The sequence below is a fragment of the Chelonia mydas genome, chromosome 5 (genome assembly GCF_015237465.2).
Source record: "Chelonia mydas isolate rCheMyd1 chromosome 5, rCheMyd1.pri.v2, whole genome shotgun sequence".
NCBI lineage: Eukaryota > Metazoa > Chordata > Testudines > Cheloniidae > Chelonia > Chelonia mydas.
The window spans coordinates 4,981,100-5,002,081 of NC_051245.2; the positions used below are offsets into that span (position 1 = coordinate 4,981,100).

At 43.9% G+C, this 20,982-nt stretch overlaps 2 protein-coding genes and 1 long non-coding RNA gene across 10 annotated transcripts in view; 1 reads left to right on the forward strand and 2 right to left on the reverse strand.

Moving 5' to 3' along the window:
- The window catches only part of LOC122465808, a 33,782-nt gene extending 23,277 nt beyond the window's left edge, over positions 1-10,505 (reverse strand). Inside the window, exons 1-2 of one of the 2 annotated variants that reach the window (XR_006290873.1) lie at positions 10,347-10,505; positions 9,246-9,374 (exon numbers count right to left, since the gene is read on the reverse strand). This is a non-coding gene — a long non-coding RNA (uncharacterized LOC122465808). Of the gene's footprint in view, positions 1-9,245; positions 9,375-9,435; positions 9,644-10,346 lie in introns of those variants that run through there. The other variant, XR_006290874.1, reaches the window with a different exon arrangement.
- Positions 1-16,079, forward strand: part of KIF24 (kinesin family member 24) — a 40,721-nt gene extending 24,642 nt beyond the window's left edge. For 2 of the 4 annotated variants that reach the window (XM_037902621.2, XM_037902623.2), the window contains exons 9-13: positions 1,678-1,749; positions 3,850-3,959; positions 4,806-7,268; positions 8,862-8,955; positions 12,563-16,079. In XM_037902621.2, coding sequence (XP_037758549.1) covers positions 1,678-1,749; positions 3,850-3,959; positions 4,806-7,268; positions 8,862-8,955; positions 12,563-12,703 — 2,880 coding nt within the window. In that variant the 3' untranslated portion in view covers positions 12,704-16,079. Of the gene's footprint in view, positions 1-1,677; positions 1,750-3,849; positions 3,960-4,805; positions 7,269-8,108; positions 8,836-8,861; positions 8,956-12,562 lie in introns of those variants that run through there. The other 2 variants (XM_037902624.2, XM_037902625.2) reach the window with 2 other exon arrangements.
- Positions 16,080-19,285: 3,206 nt separating this feature from the next.
- UBAP1 (ubiquitin associated protein 1) overlaps positions 19,286-20,982 on the reverse strand; it is a 56,580-nt gene continuing 54,883 nt past the window's right edge. For 3 of the 4 annotated variants that reach the window (XM_037902421.2, XM_043546567.1, XM_043546568.1), the window contains one exon: positions 19,286-20,551. In XM_037902421.2, the coding sequence (XP_037758349.1) occupies positions 20,411-20,551 (141 nt within the window). In that variant the 3' untranslated portion in view covers positions 19,286-20,410. The remainder of the gene's footprint in view (positions 20,552-20,982) is intronic. The other variant, XR_006290875.1, reaches the window with a different exon arrangement.

A 20,982-nucleotide genomic window follows, 5' to 3' on the forward strand; every position in this document is an offset into this window, starting at 1 on the left:
CGAACAACCTCCATTCCTGTGGTGTTCGTAACTCTGATTCTACTGTAATTCCAGAAAATCTGGATGAATTTTTATCATACTTTCCAGAAAACTTCCCTTCGGGACAGGGAAAAAGCATGAGACTTTTCATGCTGAAAGGAAATATTATGAAGACATTTATAAGCTCATTGAAACAAGTGTTTAAAGAGAGAGAGTCAACCTGATATTAGTGAGTTTATGAATTTAAAGTATTTTCCTGTTAAAAGGAGTAAAGCCCGCCCATGAGTCTCCCTACCAACTTTTGTGGTTTTAGAGTCGGATTTTTCTTTTACTTCTTGTTGTGTGAATAACCCACACAAATTAGAAAAAATTGACTGTGCAAGACAGAGTGAAACTGATTAAAGGTGCATTACAAAGCAATTTGTGAATAAATTGAAAAGAGAAACTTTTTCTTCTCTAATCTCCTCTGAAGGTCCGATCACAGGGGTCTACCATTGAACCCTACCCCAAGCAGAGTTTTTACCCCAAAAAGGGAGAAATACCATAGAATTTTAAGAATAATTCACCATTGGAACAACCTACCTAGGACTGTGGCAGATTCTCCATCACTTGAACTCTTCAAATCAAGGCTGGATGTCTTTTCAAAAGATCTGCTATAGCTCAAACAGAAGTTTATGAGCTCAGTGCAGAAATTATTGGATGAGGTTCTCTGGCCTATGTTAGTAGCTCAGATTAGATGATCATAATGGTCACTTTTGGCTTTAAAATCTATAACATTCACTAGAAACTTTGTTGCTATTGATTTCATGTGGAAGGTGCTCAGATACTTGTTATGGTTAGCAGTATAAAACCCTAAAATAGAGAGAGAATCTCTTTCAGTTAGAGGCCTCTTAGGTGTAATTTCTAACAATAATTAAAATACATTCAGAAAAAAAAATGTGATTTGAAGTGGATGGTGTCCCATTAAGAATGCAGTGTCTGTCTCAAGCTAGAGTTACTACCACAGTACTGTAATCTGTCTCAAGATATTTTCTCCTGTCACTGCTAGTACTCTCACTAGTAATGGCTTCCCGCAGTGGGCCCATGGTTCATTTTCTCAATCGTAGAAAGCATCCGAGTCTGGTATGGATTGTGACACACTTCTACTTGTGCTGGTGAAGACACATGGTAAAAAGAGATGGACATTTGAAAATATCAGTCTTTTAATAGGCAACGAACAAATCAAGAGGCAGATGTTTCTCCAAGATTACGTGCTGTTCTTGCTGATAATTATTAACAAGAAAATAGATCATGGGTATCTTTTTCAGGAAGGCACACTTGCATTTAGCTGCTCAAGTCCAATTAATTTTAATGGGAGTTCTATAGCTAAATCCCACTCTCTGTGTTGAAAGTGTAGCCCTAATGTTTTGTGTGTGTCCATTATTAATCTGCCAAAGCGACTCTCTTGTTATGGAATGGTGAAATAGTCACTCAGACATTAAGACTGCAAGTGTTATTGTGCATATGTTTATCTGTGGGTCTCCGGAAGCCGGCAGCCTTCCCCACTCCTTAGTGTAAGGAAGTGTAGTCTGCTGCTGTCTGTTCTAAGGATATAAGGGTGATAGGGGAAATAGTGAACTCTCATAGTTTTGGGTACCGTTTCAATCTCTCCTTTTTGTTGCGTGACTGATACATTTTTTGTCTCTCTCTCCTTTTTAGTTAAAGGAATGTATTCGGGCTCTGGATCAGGAACATGCTCATACTCCTTTCCGGCAAAGCAAATTAACTCAGGTAAAACGAAAAACCAAGCCAGTGATTGACACTTCATTGAACAGAGTTGAAATGATAGTAATAAAATTAAATAAGCCATGATTTGGTGACTGCATATTGTTAACCCCTTGGAGACTGGACACTTGCATAGCTTCCCAAGCATTCATTCTGATTATAAAGGAAACATAAGCATTCACAAGGTTAATGCCAGCTGACAGCAAAAGCTACAGACAGTTACTCCCCGGGGAATTGTCTGTCGGGGGAGGTCCCAGAAGTTGGAAAAAAACTAATGTAGTGCCCATCTTTAAAAAAGGGAAGAAGGATGATCTGGGGAACTACAGGCCAGTCAGCCTCACCTCAGTCCCTGGAAAAATCATGGAGCAGGTCCTCAAGGAATCAATTCTGATGCACTTAGAGGAGAGGAAAGTGATCAGGAACAGTCAGCATGGATTCACCAAGGGCAAGTCATGCCTGACTAACCTGATTGCCTTCTGTGATGAGATAACTAGCTCTGTGGATGAGGGGAAAGCAGTGGATGGGTTATTCCTTGACTTTAGCAAAGGTTTTGATACGGTCTCCCACAGTATTCTTGCCAGCAAGTTGAAGAAGTATGGGCTGGATGAATGGACTGTAAGGTGGATAGAAAGCTGGCTAGATTGTCGGGCTCAACAGGTAGTGATCAATGACTCCATGTCTAATTGGCAGCCGTTATGAGGTCGGTCCTGGGGCCGGTTTTGTTCAATATCTTCATTAATGATCTGGAGGATGGTGTAGATTGTACCCTCAGCAAGTTTGTAGATGACACAACTGGGAGGAGTGGTAGATACACCGGAGGGTAGGGATAGGATACAGAGGGACCTAGACAAATTAGAGGATTGGGCCAAAAGAAATCTGATGAGGTTCAACAAGGACAAGTGCAGAGTCCTGCACTTAGGACGGAAGAATCCCATGCACCACTATAGACTAGGGACCCAATGGCTAGGCAACAGTTCTGCAGAAAAGGACCTAGGGGTTACAGTGGACGAGAAGCTGGATATGAGTCACAGTGTGCCCTTGTTGCCAAGAAGGCTAACGGCAATTTGGGCTGTACAAGTAGGGGCATTGCCAGCAGATCAAGGGACGTGATCATTCCCCTCTATTCGACATTGGTGAGGCCTCATCTTGGGTACTGTGTCCAGTTTTGGTTCGCACACTACAAGAAGGATGTGGAAAAATTGGAAAACGTCCTGCGGAGAGCAACAAAAATGATTAGGGGGCTGGAGCACATGACTTATGAGGAGAGGCTGAGGCAACTGGGATTATTTAGTCTGCGGAAGAGAAGAATGAGGGGGGATTTGATAGTTCCTTTCAACTTCCTGAAAGGGGGTTCCAAAGAGGATGGATCTAGACTGTTCTCAGTGGTGGCAGATGACAGAACGAGGAGTAATGGTCTCAAGTTGCACTGGGGGATGTTTAGGTTGGATATTAGGAAAAACTTTTTCAGTAGGAGGATAGTGAAGCATTGGAACTGGTTACCTAGGGAGGTGGTAGAATCTCCTGCCTTGGAGGATTTTAAGGTCCACTTGACAAAGCCCTGGCTGGGATGATTTAGTTGGGGATTGGTCCTGCTTTGAGCAGGGGATTGGACTAGATGACCTCCTGAGGTCCCTTCCAACCCTGATATTCTATGATTTTATGAATGGTGTGGTGGAGAGTTCACTAAACTCCAGGATAAAGTTATTTTATTCCTGTGTGAAGTTCTATATGGACAATCTTGTAGATGAGTTCTTCTGAGATGTTCATATGGTGGACAACCACTTAGAGATAGTCTCGTGATTACATTCTTTGTAGTACTATCATGCAAGCTGTAATCAGGATTACGTTACTGTAATTGTAACATATGCTTTATTCTCCCAAACACACTGGCACTTTTGGGGTGCCCAGTAAGAAAATGGGCTTGTTTAAAGGACAGATTCAACACTTGAATTCAGTTTAAATCTTATATGAAAAATCACAACAGAGGCAAGTTGTTTAGGTGGGAGAAGAGAGGGACACTTGGTTCTAAACTGTTAAACTGGATTGTTTAAAAGAAATACATTAGTTGCTGAGAATCTTAAGCTATATTTTTCCTCCTCCTCCAAGGTATTAAAAGATTCTTTCATTGGAAATTCTAAGACGTGTATGATAGCTAATGTGTCACCTAGCCACATAGCTACGGAACACACCCTGAACACATTACGATATGCTGACAGGTAGGTGACTTAAATTTTCCATGTTGAGAGTCAAAAAGGAGTTATGGTTTGAGATGAAAATATTTGGATTGCATCAACTGGTGAGTTCTTAGGGCAAAGAGCAAAAAATGCATCTTACAGTGCATAAACATAATCTTCATCTGCTACACTATTATATTGGGGCACTTAATTCTCATGGGTGTTTTAAATTCTTCTTTCAGATGATACATAATTTAGGTCCTAACAGCTTGTAGTGATTCAAATCTCATGGTACTCCTCATAACAGTAAGGTTGATAACCCCAACATCCTTGACAAACTCTAGTTTTATTTGTATGATGGTACTTCCCAGAATATGTTAGATGCTGTCCGTACCCAGAGGAAGATGCATTGTGAACTCTTCGGGTCAAGGACTCCGAACACAAGCAACACAGAAAAGGGTGGAGGAGAAAGATAAAAGAGACCATCAAAAATGTTCTTGATATCAGCTATCACCAAAAGCCATGTTAGTTCATTAATTTCCTATAGACATCAAGATGGACGTGGGTCTTGAGGAGGGTTTTTGAGGAGAGGAGAAGTAGATACAATTTCCTTCAGTTTAAATTGGTCAGAGGTATTCTTCACTTCCTAATTTAAAACTGTTGTGTATTGTTATTGTTCCCCATTGAAACTGCTACAGAAATGCAGTTACTTCTGTGGAGGTTTGCAGCAGCTGATGATCTGATGCCTCCATGGATTAGCCAATGATTAAAATCCAAATTGTGACATTGAAGTCAATATTTAATGTACCAAAGTATTAGTTTGCTCTAATGATATTGTAAATTATTTGAAAGCATTTAATTTTTCTAATGCACAGTCCTTATTTACAGGGTAAAAGAACTAAAGAAAGGGATTAAATGTTGTACCCCTGTCACAAACAGATGTCGGATAGCTGGAAATGTATCTCCAAAACGTATCCAAAACTCTCCTTCCACGCACATGGGAGATAAGAGCTCTCCAAAGAAAGTAAAACTAGGACTCCATCATCCTTTAAGTTCTTTGAGAATAAAGGCATCCCCTTCAGTGTTCCATCCAACCAATGTCCCTTTTTCCTCTACCCCAAAAGGAGCCAAGGGTCATGTCCACAAAGGAAATCCGAGCTCACCATGGCTCAGTCGCACCAGTCCCATTAAAGGAATGCTAAAGATAGGGCATCCCGTGAAGAAAAAGATTGATGATCTGACACTGCCATCTGAGAAGCATCATACTGGAAAAGATTTTGTTGTCGCAACAGCTGCAGTCCCAGAGACAAAAGAGAGTGGCCAAGGAGATAATTGTATTCAAGATAAACAACCTGTCAGATGCCTGAAAATACAGACAGTGCAACCTGTACAAAAGCAGCTCATTTCCAGAGATGGCTTTTCCTTTGGAGATGGCAATCACCCATCAGACAGCAGTCAGCGCTGTGCAAATGTTTTTACTAAACCGTGCATTGAAACTTGGGCAAGTCTCCCTCCACATCAGAAAGAAAGGGAACAACATTTACGCCTTTACCACCAGCAGTTTCAGCAGCTACCTATTCTACAGCAGAAGTTGAACTATCAACCACTTGAGAGGTTTTTAGCCCAATACAAGCCGCAGGAAATTACAGTTAAACAAGACCGGAGCCTTCCTCCCACGGACTCACAATGCAAAGAGGGGATGCTGCTGGAAGACCTGGACGACAGTGATTTTAGTGAAGACTCTTTCTCACCTATATCCAACCAAAGGAAAGTTAAAAGAAACACCAGTGAGAGCAGCCAGCTTTCATTTTTCCTTCATCAGAGAGAACAAGAAAGTGAGGAGGAGAAAGGCCGAGAGAGACAGGGTTTATTGTTTGAACATGCAACACATACACAAGAGCATGAACTTAATGACAGTTGGGACTATGGGAGGGACTTTACATTTCCAGAACCAGGGGAGCCTATTATAGATGGAGAAAGCAGCAAGACTCAGTCTGAGTGGAGCACAGAGGACGACTTCACTATTGATTCTTCTGTGAACAATAATACTGCAGAGAAACCTTATTGCTTGCGGGAAGAACTTGTCCATAACTGGAAAAACAGCAAGGATTTACCAGCTGATCACAAACAATACAAATCCGAATACAGACATCTAGTTTATCCTGGTGAAAGCTCCTCATTCCCAGAAAAGGGGACACAAAGTCCCCATGTTCTCCACACATTGGATTCGGGGACTACAAAATGCAACAAGGTCAGCCTTCCACATGCACAAAGGGAAGAATCCAGCAAAGATGGACAAGCTCCAGTTGCAGGAAACGTAGAAGGGAAGAAACTAAAAAATGGAGCTAGCCCCTGTGGAGCTTCTAATACTTCATCAGAATTCACTTCTGAGCTGATGGCCCCTCTGACAAGGTCATTCCTTGATAGCGAGGAGGCAGCTGATCAAGAAGAGGCTCTCCAAGTGAAACAGATGTTGGAAAGAAAAACCTGTAGCCCCAGCAAAAGATTAGAGGGAGAGGCCAGGCAGTTTCTTAGAAATAAAGCTTCACCAACAGACAGCATGCCTGAGCTGGGTGAACAAATGTACCACGGTGAAAGGAAGTCCACTCTGCAGCACTCCCCACAAACTGAGAACAAGCAGCTCTCACAGTCCTGTCATGATGCAAAGCCTTCTTGTAGCCTTGGAGGTTCATCTCCATGGAACACACATCAAAGTTCTATTAATGGTTTATTTGTCCGAGATGAAGACTTGACAGAAGCATCAGCATCTGTCAGAGTCAAAAACCCTTGTGGAGAGAATGAAGATGAATTGTTTCTTCATAACTTAAAGTGCAGAAAATACCTGGGTAACAGCAGGCAGTATGATGCTGATGCTGAGAATACCACTGGTAGCCTGTTGAGCGGCCCAGAAAAATCTAGCATGTGTAAAGGACCCAACATTGGGCCTACGTCTCAGACCGTACATGCTGATTTGCCTGAAAAGGGTTATTTTTCATGTGCCCCATCCATTCTGAATGCAGGAAGAGTGGAGTGTACAACTTCATCCCCCTCTAGAGAAAGCAGCCCACTGCAGCCCAGGTCAGAATTCAGGAGCAAGGACTTGAACCATTCTGAAGATACATTCAAGTTGTCATTCAGTGGTGAGGAAATAGGGCTGCTTAAGAGTAAACTGATGCAAAGTATTTTTACCCAAGACTGTGATGATGGTGCGGAACAGGATTCAAGATCCGTTACCAGAGAGATCAGATCATTAGCAAATCAAAACACTCGCCCAAATGCATCCATCATTAGCGCCCAGATCAATACGTCAGAAACATCAAACTGGAACAGAGAAGCGCTGGGAAAGGCTCAGTAAGTTTGTATCAAGTACACTATCTTCTGTTGCATGGACTAGACACACTGACCACACACATTGTACTTTTGCTTAAATGTTTTATATGGTGCTATATGTATTTTACAAACACGTACACACACCTTTTTGGAGTCAGATATATAGAGAAGTTGTTAGATAACTACTGCATCCCTACGGCAACAAATATGAAACGGCCAGTCCAGCTAACCAGATAGCGAAATCAGATACCTACATTCAAGATAGTAAAAGCTAGCCCAGGGGCGGGCAAACTTTTTTGCCTGAGGGCCACATAGGGTTTCTGAAATTTTATGGAGGGCCCCTCCCCTGTCCCCTGACTGCCCCCAGGACCCCTGCCCCGACTGCCTCCCGCTGCCCCATCCAACCCCCCCTCCTTCCTGGCTGCCCCCTGAAGCCCCTGCTGTCATTCAACCCCCCGTTCCCCGCCCCCTGACCACCACCCTGAACTCCCCTACCTTCTATCCAACCCCCCCTGCTCCCTGCCCCCGACCACACTGCCTGGAGTGCCAGTGACTGGCAGCACTACAGCCGTGCCGCCCAGAGCACCAGGACAGGCGGCCGGGCTGCCCGGCTGGAGCCAGCCACGCCACCGTGCAGCACAGAGCACCGGGTCAGGCCGCGGCTCTGCAGCTGCACTGCCAGGCAAGAGCTCGCAGCCCTGCCCCCCAGAGCATTGCGCCGGCGGCGCAGTGAGCTGAGATTGTGGGGGAGGGGGCTAGCCTCCCTGGCCAGGAGCTCAGGGGTCAGGCAGGAGGGTCCCGCGGGCCGGATATGAGTTTGCCCAGCTCTGAGCTAGACATTGCCCTCCCATTATCTAACAGACATGGATCCAGATGAACTGGCTGTGACTCAACCCCTTTCAGACAGAAGCAGTGCTTGCTGGCAGGGAGACGCACCTAGAGGAGTTAATAGAGGTGTCTGCGCTGTGTATGGAAGGTCATGTGCCAGACTTTCACCAGCATGGTTCACAGTCTCAAGGTCCTACTGGGCAGCATTTTTGCTCCTGGATTCCAGTTGGTAAGAGGAATTATGGGCCACTGTGCCATCTATGACTAGCCAAGAAGCTGTGGGCCACTCCCCTCTTAGTCATCCGTGGCTAGACTACTGCAATCCACTGTCCTTGGGACTCAAACTAGTGCAGAAAGTAGCTGCTCAGCCTTCTGTGTGGTGTGGGCCAGCATAAATCCATAGCTTCTGTGCTAAAGTCTCTGCACTGGCTACTTGTTTACTTCTAGACTCAGTTCAAGGTGTTGAAGACTCTTCTTTTCTTGTACCCCGTCATCACAGCAAAGACCAGCTGAGAAGTGCTTGCAGCTGAAGCCTGTTTAAATGCCCCAGGCCAGCTTTTCAGTTGATGTAAATTGGCATAGGCCACTAAAGTCAATGGAGCGACATAGGTGTACATGACACGAAGATCTTGCCTGGAATATGTTCAGTGGCAGAGCTTTCCCAGCTGAAGCCCTCCATCTGTGGAATTTCCTCTCCTTAGAAGTTTGTCAGAGCCCACTAATAATTGTTACAGGTGGCACGGAGAGCTATGTAACCATCATTATTTTTTTTGTTATGTTAATTAGGCAGGTTGTGATTCAAGCCCATCGAGAGCAGCTGGATGAAATGGCATCCCTGTGTTTTAAGGAAGAGACCTTGATAAATCAGATGTCGGCAGCAGTAAGTGTTTCAAATGATGACTTCAGTGCTCACTGAACTTCTGTAAGAATCCTAAAGAGCATTAATCGGAATTAGTGACATCCTACCCATCAATTCCCGTTCTCAGTCTCTCCCCTTTTTTGGAGCCGAACCTTATCTGATCCCCGAGTCAGATTTCTAGGAGACTGTTCAGTTCCAAGGCTTGTTGTGCCTTGGCTGATCTCCACTCTGCCAGTTACTTGGCTAGAGATTGAGAATGACATGCTGACTGTGAACAGTTTAAGTTAAAACATCTTTTTCTTATCTCATACCAGTCTCCAGGGATATCACAGCATTCAGAATGCTTCTACTTCCCGCATGAAGCTTTTGTCACTGCCGTGTGGGTCAAATTACAGTCAGTAGTTCAGAAAATCAGCACACCGGTGAAACATGATGTCTCCCTGTATATAGACATTAGTAAAAGGTCCTCACATATCAATCTCTCACCTGGGATTCCCTTACCTGTCCCACCACAGATCTGCTGATTCCTAGTCAGCAGGGCCTCGCTCACCCAGTTCTTTCCACGGTGTCCTGCTCCATCACCGCAGCTCTGGCTTGCTTCCCTCAGTCACACTACGGATTCCTTAGGATAGTGGTTCTCAACCAGGGGTACATGTACCCCTGAGGGTACCTAGAGGTCTTCCAGGGGGTACATCAACTCATCTAGATATTTGCCTAGTTTTACAACAGGCTACATAAAAAGCATTAAATGAAGTCAGGACAAACTAAAATTTCATACAGACAATGATTTGTTTATACTGCTCTACATACTATACACTGAAATGTAAGTACAATATTTATATTCCCATTGGCTTATAATTATGTGGTAAAAACTAGAAATTAAGCAATTTTCCAGTAATATTGTGCTATGACACTTTGGTATGTTTATGTCTGATTTTGTAAGCAAGTAGTTTTTAAGTGAGGTGAAACTTGCGGGTATGCAAGACAGATCAGACCCCTGAAAGGGATACAGTAGTCTGGAAAGGTTGAGAGCCACTGCCTTAGGATATCCTTGTCACTGTTCAGGGTAACTGCCCCTATATTCCCCCTTTAGGGTCCAGGCAGGGTTCCCACTCCAGGCTCCTCTCCTATCCCCTCTCTGGGGTGGAGACCCGTGTCTCTCTCCCTCCTGATCAAGGTATTTCCAGGCTGCACAGTTCCCAGACTATGTTGTGATATCCCCAGCAAAAGACAGACTGCCTAAGCAGGCCTGTTTCACTTCTCTCCTCAGAGAGAGTAAACAGTGTAATTGACCACAAGTAAGTTATCACCCAGCTCATTCTATGAAAATACATTGATCCTTAAGGTAAAAGCATTACAGAGAAAATATATTAAAATAATTAAAGAAGCTGCATGTATGCTAGTAAGCTTACCAGAGATCACCCCAGCTGCAACCAGGGCTCAAGGTGGTGATCAGTCCTTCAAGCTCCACCCAGGGGGTTTTTTGTGGTCACAAGTTCATAACAGCTTTCACTCAGAACAAGCACACTCATTAGTAAGTCAGTTACTCCTTTATTCAGTTTGTGTGTGAACTTCCCTCATGTAACAGGTGAGCAGCATGCAAACCCCCTCCCCCGCACCCTGCCCCGCCCCTGCAAAGCTTCAGAGATTGAGTCCATATGAGGGAGTCTGCAATCCCCTCCTCCTAAGTAGTTCCCAGGAATTCCACTTCACATATATTGTCCCAAAAGATCAATCAGGTCTGCTCCATTGTTCAGCATAGTTTTTTGAAGCTCACAATACTTCCCAGAGATTGCATTAATCCTGTCTTCCTCCTAAAGAAGTTCCATTCAGGCCCACAATAATACATACTCCTTTGCATTTGTAATGAACTCCTAAAATGCTCAGACTTAGTTCAATAAGGCTTAACTTAGTCAGTTTTCTCCAGGATATCACAGGAAATTGGATAACTATCACAATCCGCACCTTGGGTTTTAGTCCCATTACCTTGTGCAGGCATCCACACAGCCCCACGTGCATCGTCACCAGCCAGTCCTCTCAGGTTATCCTCTTCTCTTGCTTGTAAAAGCACACAGATCTCATCTGGTTTTGTAACAAGCCCCTCTGCTCCTCTAAATCCAGGATTGTTTTACTTTACATTTCCCAGATCAAAGTCTTGCTGCCTTTTCAGCTCTCTGTCTGTATCACTGAAGCTCAGCTCCCCTTCTGCATCCCCTATTGTCAAAGGCATTTTAATTCCAAACAGCTTCAAACTTCAAGTGTGGCTGCAGGGACTCTTGCCTCAGAGAATTCAGAATGGGAGCCACCATGTGGCAAGTCTACCATGCTTTCCAGCGGACAGCACTGGTGCTGCTTTACTGAATAATGTTTCCAGGGATGTTCAGTAAGGGGCTTGACAAGCAGCCTCCTAATACTCCATTTGTTTAGCCAGAGGCAGCTCTCCTTTTTTTAAAATATTTAAGTTTTTCCTCCTGAATTTCTATCATTCACTGGAAGCGACTTGGAAAATATATTCACCTGCTCCCTATGGGCAAGTAAGAGTCCATGGCAGTGGTGTGTTACCCCGAAAAACAGGTTTCGGGGTGCTCCTAGAATAGCCCACCTATTGCCCATCAACCTCTTTTCCCTCGGGCATGGGTCTTGAATGTAGCTAAGGAAGTGCATGGGAGACACAGATACAACCTTCCAATAAAATGGTTGACACAGGCAGTATTCTTTCCGAAATAAAACCAACAAATAATCCCTAACACAATAATAATTTAGAAACACAAATCCCCTTATAAGAAGTTGTAGCGCATCCAAACCGCATAGCACACAGTTCAAATGATTCTAAGTCACTGTGCTCTGTAACCGATCGCTGACAGCAATTCTTCAATTGAAATTTACTTTGGGATTGAGTCAGAGCTTTCTTACCAACACCACAAATTCCTACCATGTGACCTAATGGCCTCCGTTCAGTTCTTCGTATACAGGTATTGATATCACCAGCCCATCCCCACCACCTTCCCTGCCCCCCTAAAAAATCGCATGGACAAGCCCAGCTGAGTGGGGCCTACAATTGAATGGGCTGTGGAGATGGTCACAGTGCTGATTCCCACCAGGTCAGGACTGAGGTGCATTGATAGGAACGGGCTTGCGTTGCATCTGTCCTGGAGATTGGAGAGAAGAGGGTGGGACAGCTGAACTGGAGAATGGCAAGAGCAGAGACCATTTCAAATGTGCTTTTCTTACTACTGTATTTGGCACCCAGTAAATACCATAGTTATGTAGGACTGTTACCATCCCAATCTATGATCCAGCCCCCTTTGCCAGCAATAACTTCACTGGAAGAAAAAAGTACAGGGGGAGCAGTAGGGAGGCAGACTGTAAATAAGCCAGTTAGCCCCAGTAGCTGGGGCCCCGAGACTCTTGCAAACAGAGCTGTGCTATTTCTCAAGGTCAGGCCTTTAACAAGAGAATATTGAGTGCACTGATGACACTGGAAGTAGAATGCCAAACATACTTTTATTTACTGCTTCAGAAGAGCAGCTCTTTTCCTCACGCCTCACTCTGTGCATGCTAGTTATTCCCCCCCAGCCCCATCATCCACCATCCAGCATTAATTTTGTTGATTTGTTTTCCACTCTAGGATTTTGAAAATTATGTGACCAAACTGGACGAAATCCTGATGCTGAAATCAAAGTGTATCCAAAGCATGCGAGCCCAGCTTCAGCTCTATTTAGCCTGTCCCGAGACTGACGCTACCCTGCAAAGAACTACAACACCTTAGTCCGCTTCAGGTTGCATTCATCCCGCACTGACTAGTTATTGCAACAAATGCTCACTATTTCCCCACCGTTGGTGGTCAGGTACCCCTGCAGCAAGGGAGGTGGCGAGTGTAACGTTTGGTGTTTATGATTAACATATATTTTAGATAATGGCTGAGAGAAATTTAAGTAAATGAGAAATCTTTATAGATCTGGTTTGAAGCCAGGGGCTCTGTATTCTTAGGTCCATCCTTATAATAGGAAACCATACGCTTTGAAGCAATAATTCTGTAGCCTCAAAATGCACACTGCAGCAGCAGGAGTCCCAGTCTGTGGTTTTCAGACGCGCTCCTCTCGTTAGAGGCACTTGTGTGCTGCTGAGAAAATGACGCAGCTAGGAAAACACTTTGAAACCAGAAAAGCCTGTGAAAAGAAAGATTCCAGACTTACAAGAACTGGTTGAAGAAGGGAGTGAGGAAATGGAGGCGAACAGCTGTTTGCTGGAGTAAAATAACCCAGACAGAGGTTTAATGAAAATCTAGTTGCAGCCAGACTGGTTTATAGTTTCAGAAGAACCTAGGTGGTGGCTACAGTCATTCTGTGCCCGCTACTAACACTGCAGACCTATCGTAAGGATGCTTTAAGTGATGGACAATAAATGACTTATTAGAAGGCTCATGTGCAAGAGAACTTGCACTGAAAATTCACGTAACCTGCTGCTGCCTGTACTGAGTTTACATTGGTGCCAGTTAATCAGAGGATCTTGGCCTAGTGGTAGGTGGGGTGGCTGTGGGTCTGTCCACTGCTGCCGTTTATGCGGCAGTACCGTTCTCCCGTTCAGATCAAACTGCAGAACTGATTTTTCCCCTTCCAAGCCAGCTGCAAAATATCCCCAGCTTGTTGTGGGGGGGGTTAGACGCTCATTAGCCTCACTGTTTCCTGAAGTTGGCCGCTGAACCCCACCCATCAGAGCCATCAACTGGATCCCTCCACAGATGCAACAGACAGGTCTCTTATGTCCCACATTTGCTCCACAAAGGAGTATACCAGCTTAAGCCATAAGTGACCTTGAAGAATATGCTTAGATCATGTACTCCAGAAACTGAACACATTCTAAAATCTATTCTAAAAGGAATCTGAGTTTATAAAGAACTTTGATCTAGCCAAAAGGGGCTTGATCAAAATATTGCAGTTAATCATAAATGTCAGGGGTGAAATAACAAGTGTATCCTTTGAGAATCTGAATTTCCAGTCTGCAACCATAACTGCACTGGAGCCTGGGCTTATGACCGGCATTAGTACAGTAACCTTTCAGCTAGATAGACATACAGTGTTAGCCAGCAGCTTGGGGCTTTGCAAAGGTAACATCCCTGTGCAAATGCTCCTAGAAACTTCACATATAACAAATGCTCAGGAACAGAATTCCAAGGCAAGAAATATGCAAAGCAACCCTAAGTTTAGAAGTGATCTTTCAAAGTTCTCTGACTTCCCTTGCTGTCAGGTCTCCCTCTTGTAACCGGTTGGCTTATCTCTGGGAGCAGAGAGACGATTTATTCCAAGATCTGAGGAGTTAAGGTTTTTAATGTATTCAGATTACAAGCCAGCATCAAGTCACACTTGAAACCAGCAGCTCCAGGAAGCCAGCCAGGTTGCCTTTGCCTCTTAGAAAGCAGCTTTCACTGCTCAGGGAAATGAGGCATTCAGACACGGAGAGAGAAAGTACCTGTTTTATATCCTTTAAGCATGACACCCTGGCATGTACCAAGGCAGACATGTTTGATAGTCAGTAGTCAAGAAAAAAACCACAGAAGAACATGGATTTTGTTACACTAGTCCCTAGGAGGGGTGGGTGGTTCTAATTACTGAGTGGTAAGAGGAGATGTGACACTGAGTTTCTTTGGGAATTTTCCTTTAAAATACATGATTGTTGGAAAGCCCCTTCCCCTCCCCTCCGTCCCTTGTGGGTCAGGAATGCTCAGAGAGGGGCCGAGATACAGCAGACAGTCAATCATTGTTCCAGGACTGCAAGCAGGTAGATCCTGACATTTTGCAATAGTGTCCATAGCAATTTCTTAGTATATTTGCAGAAGACAAAGTTTGGTGGAGTGCTGTGGATAGCATGCAGGTTAGGCAGGAGCTGGGGGAAGGAGGTGGGAGGGAAGTGGATGCAGCGGTCACAGGAAGAGGAGAGGGTTCCTCTGGGCAGATGGTTATATACAGAGCAGGAAGTGAGCGCCTGCCAAGGCGAAGACTAGAAGCAAGTAACAGGACTCGGTGTCTTTAAATTTGGGAAGCAGAGGGGCCCCAAAGGCATGCAGGCAGGCACAGCTGAGTAATAAAACCTCCATCTACCAGGGAGAAGAGTTTTAAAGACAGGCTCAGCAAAGCAAAAGCCTGAAAGTTCACCGGGAGGGGGGTTAGACATGTTATTTAAAATGGCCATTTCTAAGCAGGGGGCCGGAGAAGAACCATTTGTGACACCAGTTGCATGAAAAACCCATTGAGCTTACCTCACTAGTTTTCCAGGATGTATCAGTGACAATCTGGATGAGCGAACCAGCCAGCCGTCCAGGAGGTGGTAGCTAGTTTGGATACAGGATTTTTGCACCTCAGCTGAACCACCATGTAAGCCTTAAATGCTCTGTCTCAGTGCTCATTCTTCTCAGTTCTCCTGTATGAAGGGGATTAGAACTGGCACATTTCAGCCTAGCAACCCCATTTCACAATGAGAGTTCACTGAACAGAGCATGATTCTCCCTGTAAATGTTAAGTTAAAAGGATACCCAATAACTTGAAATCTAGGCAGTTTTTTCAAAAGGAGGTAAGTCCTCTCAGGTACTACATGTGTCCCTGGGTTGTGGTGGCACAATCGAATTTTTCTATTTAATGCATTTTTTTCTCCTGTTACTGTGTAAGAAACTCTCATAAACAGGAGAGGAAACTAAGGCACCAAGCCTGGAAACATTTGCACGCATTAACATTCAGCACACAGTAGTGTATTACATGCCCACTTGTTTGGAGAATTGGGTTCTGAGTGTGGAGAGGAAACAGAAATATTGACTACACAAGCTGCTGTCAAATGCACTAACAATATTTCCCCCTCCAGTCTTTCAGTTCTGTTATTTAGGTGTTACTTTAATTCGTCTGCAAGTTGGTGTCTCTTTACAGGTATGATCGAGATGGTTTTCATTTCAGATTGATGAATGGGGTGTGCACAGAGTCTTTATAAAACAACCTTGTTGTATGAAGAGCCTGACCATGTAAAATCACGTAAACTAAGAACTAAAATTAATTCACTTTGGAATTTGAGTGCAGTGAGTGGATGCTAGCGTGCATGGCTGACTTCTGTGTTGTGCTTAAATTTACTGTATTTAAATTAAAATTCTGTTGACTACAAAAGGCTCTTCTACACTTTGTCCAGGATTAAATGTATTGTTGAGATCTAATCCAAATTAGATTGTAAAAGATAATACTCCACGGGGCAGAAGTATTACCCCCACCTCCCCACACACAAGCCCAGCACTTCTACTGACATCAGAAGCATCATGCCAGTAACTTCACCAGCTGCACACGACTGATTATTTTTTTAAAAAGTGATTTGCAGCCTGCAGCCCCTCCCGTCCGAGAGTCTTGCACCCTGTTACAATGAGCACAGCGACAGGGAGAGACGACTGACCACACCAGAAACCTGGGGCAGAACAAAGAATGGAAATAGGTTTTGAAGTTTAAAAACGTGCCCTGGTGTAACAAGCGCCATGATAGGCTGCCACTGGCGTTTGCGTGCTCCGGAGACGAACAGATGGCGCTGAGGCAGCGTGAGAATCAGTTACAGCAGCGAGACCATTGTGGACTGGTCCCAAAAAGGTCCAGCGGCAGCTGTGCATGGGAGCCACAGCGCTGTACTTAACTCATGGAACGCAGAGTGACAGCTGCCAGCACCTCCCCCAGAGCCGCAGAGTGTGGGTTTTCTTCAAGGCTTTCACCATTAAAACTGGTGGCAACCATAAGGTTCTCTCTCAGCCAGCAGGCAGGGGATGATTAGGGTTTTGCAGCCCTGTCATTTTAACCCTTAACCATTTGGAAGGCAGACAGATTCTAAGGCCAGGAGGGACCAATGTGATCATCTAGACCGACGCCTAGAGCAGATTTTAGAAAAACATCCAACATTGATTTGAAAATGGCCAATGATGGAGAATCCATCACAGTCCTAGGTAGATTGTTCCAATGGTTAATTACTCTATTAAGAATGTACATCTTATTTCTGGTATGAATTTGTCTAGCTTCAACTTCTAGCCATTGGTTGGTGTTATACCCTTCTCTGCTAGATTGAAGTGCCCATTATTAAATATTTGTTCCCCAGGCAGGTACTTCTAGACTATAAACAAGTCACCCCTTAACCTTCTCTTAGTTTAGCTAAACAGATAGACTGAAAGAGCTCAATCACTCTAAGGCAGGTTTTCTAATCCTTTAATCATTTTTATGGCTTTTCTCTGAACCTTCTCCAATTTATCAACATTCTTCTTGAATTGTGGGCACCAGAACCACATTGGAACCCCACTGGAAACGGATCTGCTAGATAATTTCCCATTTACAGCTGCATTTTGAGAGCTAGCAGTTTAATATGTGCCCTGCTAATTTTATATCATTTTTGTTTTTTAATCAAAATATCTTGGAGCAGTATGTCAAATGCCATACCAAAGGCTAGGTATATTACATTAACATTATCTTTTTGTCAATCAAATGTATAATCTCACCAAAAAATATAGATCGTTTGACAGACTCTGTTTTCCATTAACCCACGTTGATTAGTATTTATTACATTATCCTCCTTTAGTTCATTATTAAATCAAATCCTGGATCAGCCACTCCATTATCTTGCCAGGGATCAATGACAGACCTATAATTCCTGGGTCATCCCATTTACCCATTTTAAACATTGGCACAACATTAGTTTTCTTCCAGTCTTCTGGAACTTCCCTGGTGCTCCAAGACTTAGTGAAAAATCAACATTAACAGTTCAGCAAGATCCTCAGCCAACTCTTGTAACACTCTTGGTTCCAAGTTATCTGGACCTGCTGATTGAAAAATATCTAACTTTAGTAGCTTCTGTTTAACATCCTCTAGAGATACTAGTGGAATGGAAAGAGTTATCGCCATATGAGACTGAGTCGTCTGTTTTTCCCCAAATACAGAACAGAAATATTTATTGAACACCTCTGCGTTATTATTGATATTTCTACCATTTCCATCTAGTAATGGACTAGATACCATTGTCAGTATTCTTTTTGTTCCTAATATATTTTTAAAACTCCTTATGGTCCTTAACGCTGCTGGCCATACATTTCTCCTTGTGTCCCTTGGCTTCCCTTTATCAATTTTCTACAATTCCTAACTTCTGATTTATAGTCATTACTCTTCACTTCCCCTTTCTACCATTTGTTTTATATAATTTAACCACCACCACCTTTTCCCTAGATTATGGCTTTTTGGGCATCTCATAAGACATTCATAAATGATTTCCAATCATCGTTTGCATTTTTCTGATTAAATTATCCCTCCCAGCTTACATGCCTCACGTTTTCATTGTTCTCTGCCTCAGACAATATCTCTGGAGGCTGCAAACTGCCCCATTCATTTCAACGGGTTAACTCTGAAACCTAAAAATGTCAACTGAAGTGTCACACATTGATCATTTTGCTGCCAATTGTTTTAGTAAAAACCACCCAAATGTGCTTATCCCAGTCCCAAACTTCCTGAGGTGAGGAATAAGTACTGGCCTATTGCCCTGACTGTATTAACTTGTATATATAAACCACTAAGCTTCCCCCCACCCTTTCCTTAAGGTAAAAATGAAGGTGCCAGAGAATTTTCATCCTGTTGCACCAGGCACGACAGAATTCAGAGACCCTGCGACATAAGTTAGGACCAGCTGGCTAGGGAAGACATTGGTCGGGTTCTTCCTTGACAATTTTTGTTTAACAACCTGAAGCAGGCTGGCTCGATATATGCTCACAGGTAAGTGTCTCAATAGCTTCTCTCACAAGCTGGAGAGTGGTATTGAAACGTCTGCGTGAGTTAGCATGAAGCAGCCAACAGCTCCAGGGCAAATCGGAGCCACGGCAGGTTAGTTTGTGCTTGGATACTCCACAAGTGCTGACATGGTGACTCTCCAACCAGACTTTAAAAAAAAACATAACGACAGAACCACAAAAAGGTGAATCTGTATCAAAGGAGGTTTGGTTAAAGTAGGCTTCATTGGCAATGCATTTCATGCCCTTTCTGAGGGGGGTTCCTTCCTGGACAGATTTTTCTTGGGGAAAAATTCAACTTTCAGAAGTAAGGAGCAAATACAGAGACTTTCTCACTTGTCTGTGTTAACAGTGACATTTTAAAACCTGTTCTGATAGTTTCTTGTGAGTTGTGTCCAGCTCTGTCAAATAGACACAATACAAGCATGGAGCATCTGGGCGTGGCAGGGATTGCCTGGGTTTGGAGGACCTACTAGGTGGGACTGATTATGATTACATCCCTCCTCCCAATTGTAACAGGAGTTCACCTCCTCTACTGAAACCGGAGCGCAAGAGATAGAAACGGGACACTGGGAATTCCATTTTAGGGTTTTATTAGGAGTTTTTTGCAGAATCAAAATATTTAGCAAATTAAAGATTCATCAAGAAACTGCGTATATTTTATGTATTTAGATCTTTAACAATGTACAACATAATACACTTTGAACTATCAAAACCAAACCAAAAAAAACCTGATGTCTATTACTAGATGTTAGTGAATATGTAACTAAAGCAGTGTGAAAAAAATGAAACGAATGCAGTGAGTATATTGTTTGTATTTAAAGAAAGTGCTTGAAAGATGAACCCCCTGCTTCACACTGAATATCATTTAAAACAGACCATTAACTGATTTCCTAGGAGGGCATTTGTTTAAGTAACCTATAAACCTGGAGGGGAGAGATTGCAGAGGCCCAGCTCTGACCTCTTCGGTTCAAGGACCAGCCACTGGGTGTGAGTCCAGCTAGAGTTCAGAGCTTACCTGTTGTGAAAAAACTCTGTTTACACACCACTCAAGCACTGGACACCTATGCCTGGCAGAAGGGCCAAAAACAAGAGGGAAAGGAACAGCTTCTCTCTTTATGCATAGCGACAGGTTAGAAACCAGTGTTCCACTAAGTTACAGACTAATTTTCAACCCAATACAAATAAAAGTCCATTGCACTAAAGGTCAACTTCAGTTAATCTGAACTGTGATACAGTCAAGTGTTTCAGTAAAGCTGACACCACGAAAGCAGCTTCAAAGAACCAGAGCATTCTTGTTTCAAACCCAACTTTGTATTCCTCTGTCCAAGTCCAGTGCAATAGTGAGGCGGGGGGTGGGGGGGAAATACTTCCAGCTTTGTCTATGTACAATTCCAGTAGTGCTCGGGCAGTCTAAGCTCTTCGTGGCCAAACCAGAAAAGGAAACCTAGGAAAGGGCACTTTCAAAATTTAATTTAAGAAAGGAAGTTAACTCCTCTCAATGGGAAGAGTGCGCTGGAGTGACGCACACAGATGGGCTCAGTCAGTCGCATTCTCCAATGTACACGAAACGCAGGGCTTCTTCCCAAAGAGAGAGCATATCACACGCTCCGGCTGTGAAGATGACAGCGGTCTGGTTACACCGGCAGGCTGCCTTCCCCTGGAGGCGCTCTCCATTATTCTCCAAGAACCCCAGTGTTTTCAGCTGGCTCCAGCACGGGCCATTAGATCTTCCAAAGCATTGTCCTGGTCATTGTTATGTAATAATAAGACCTCCTTAATGTCTTTCAGTTCAAAGCCCATTTCTTTAAATTTACTCATTAGCTGGAGAAGTTCTGTTGTCTAGAAGAGAGAGAGACATTAAGTGTTTGAGAAGGGGAAGGTTCCCGGAAAGGCTCAGCTTTGATTCAGGGGATGCTGACGGGGGCTGGGAATGCAATGCAGAGCGGGTATCCTGCCACTGGCCAGAATGGAGGCTGCTCAGTTAATGGCCAAAACTCCCAGCTGCCCTAGATAAACCAGTTCAACCGCACTTGTTTAAAGGATGCACACTGAACGGCATGGCAGCCGTTTGGCTGTCCTCGTTATCCACCTTTAAAACCCTCCTTTGCCTTTGTAATCCCTACAGAAAGCTGCACAACAATTAGACGGCTGGTGTCAGAGACCACTGCCCATCACAGTTGACCTACACTGCCTCACTGTTTCCTTGTACTCCCTCGTCAATCTGGCTCGCCATCTATTGTCTCTCGACTCCCACTTAGACTGCTAGCTCT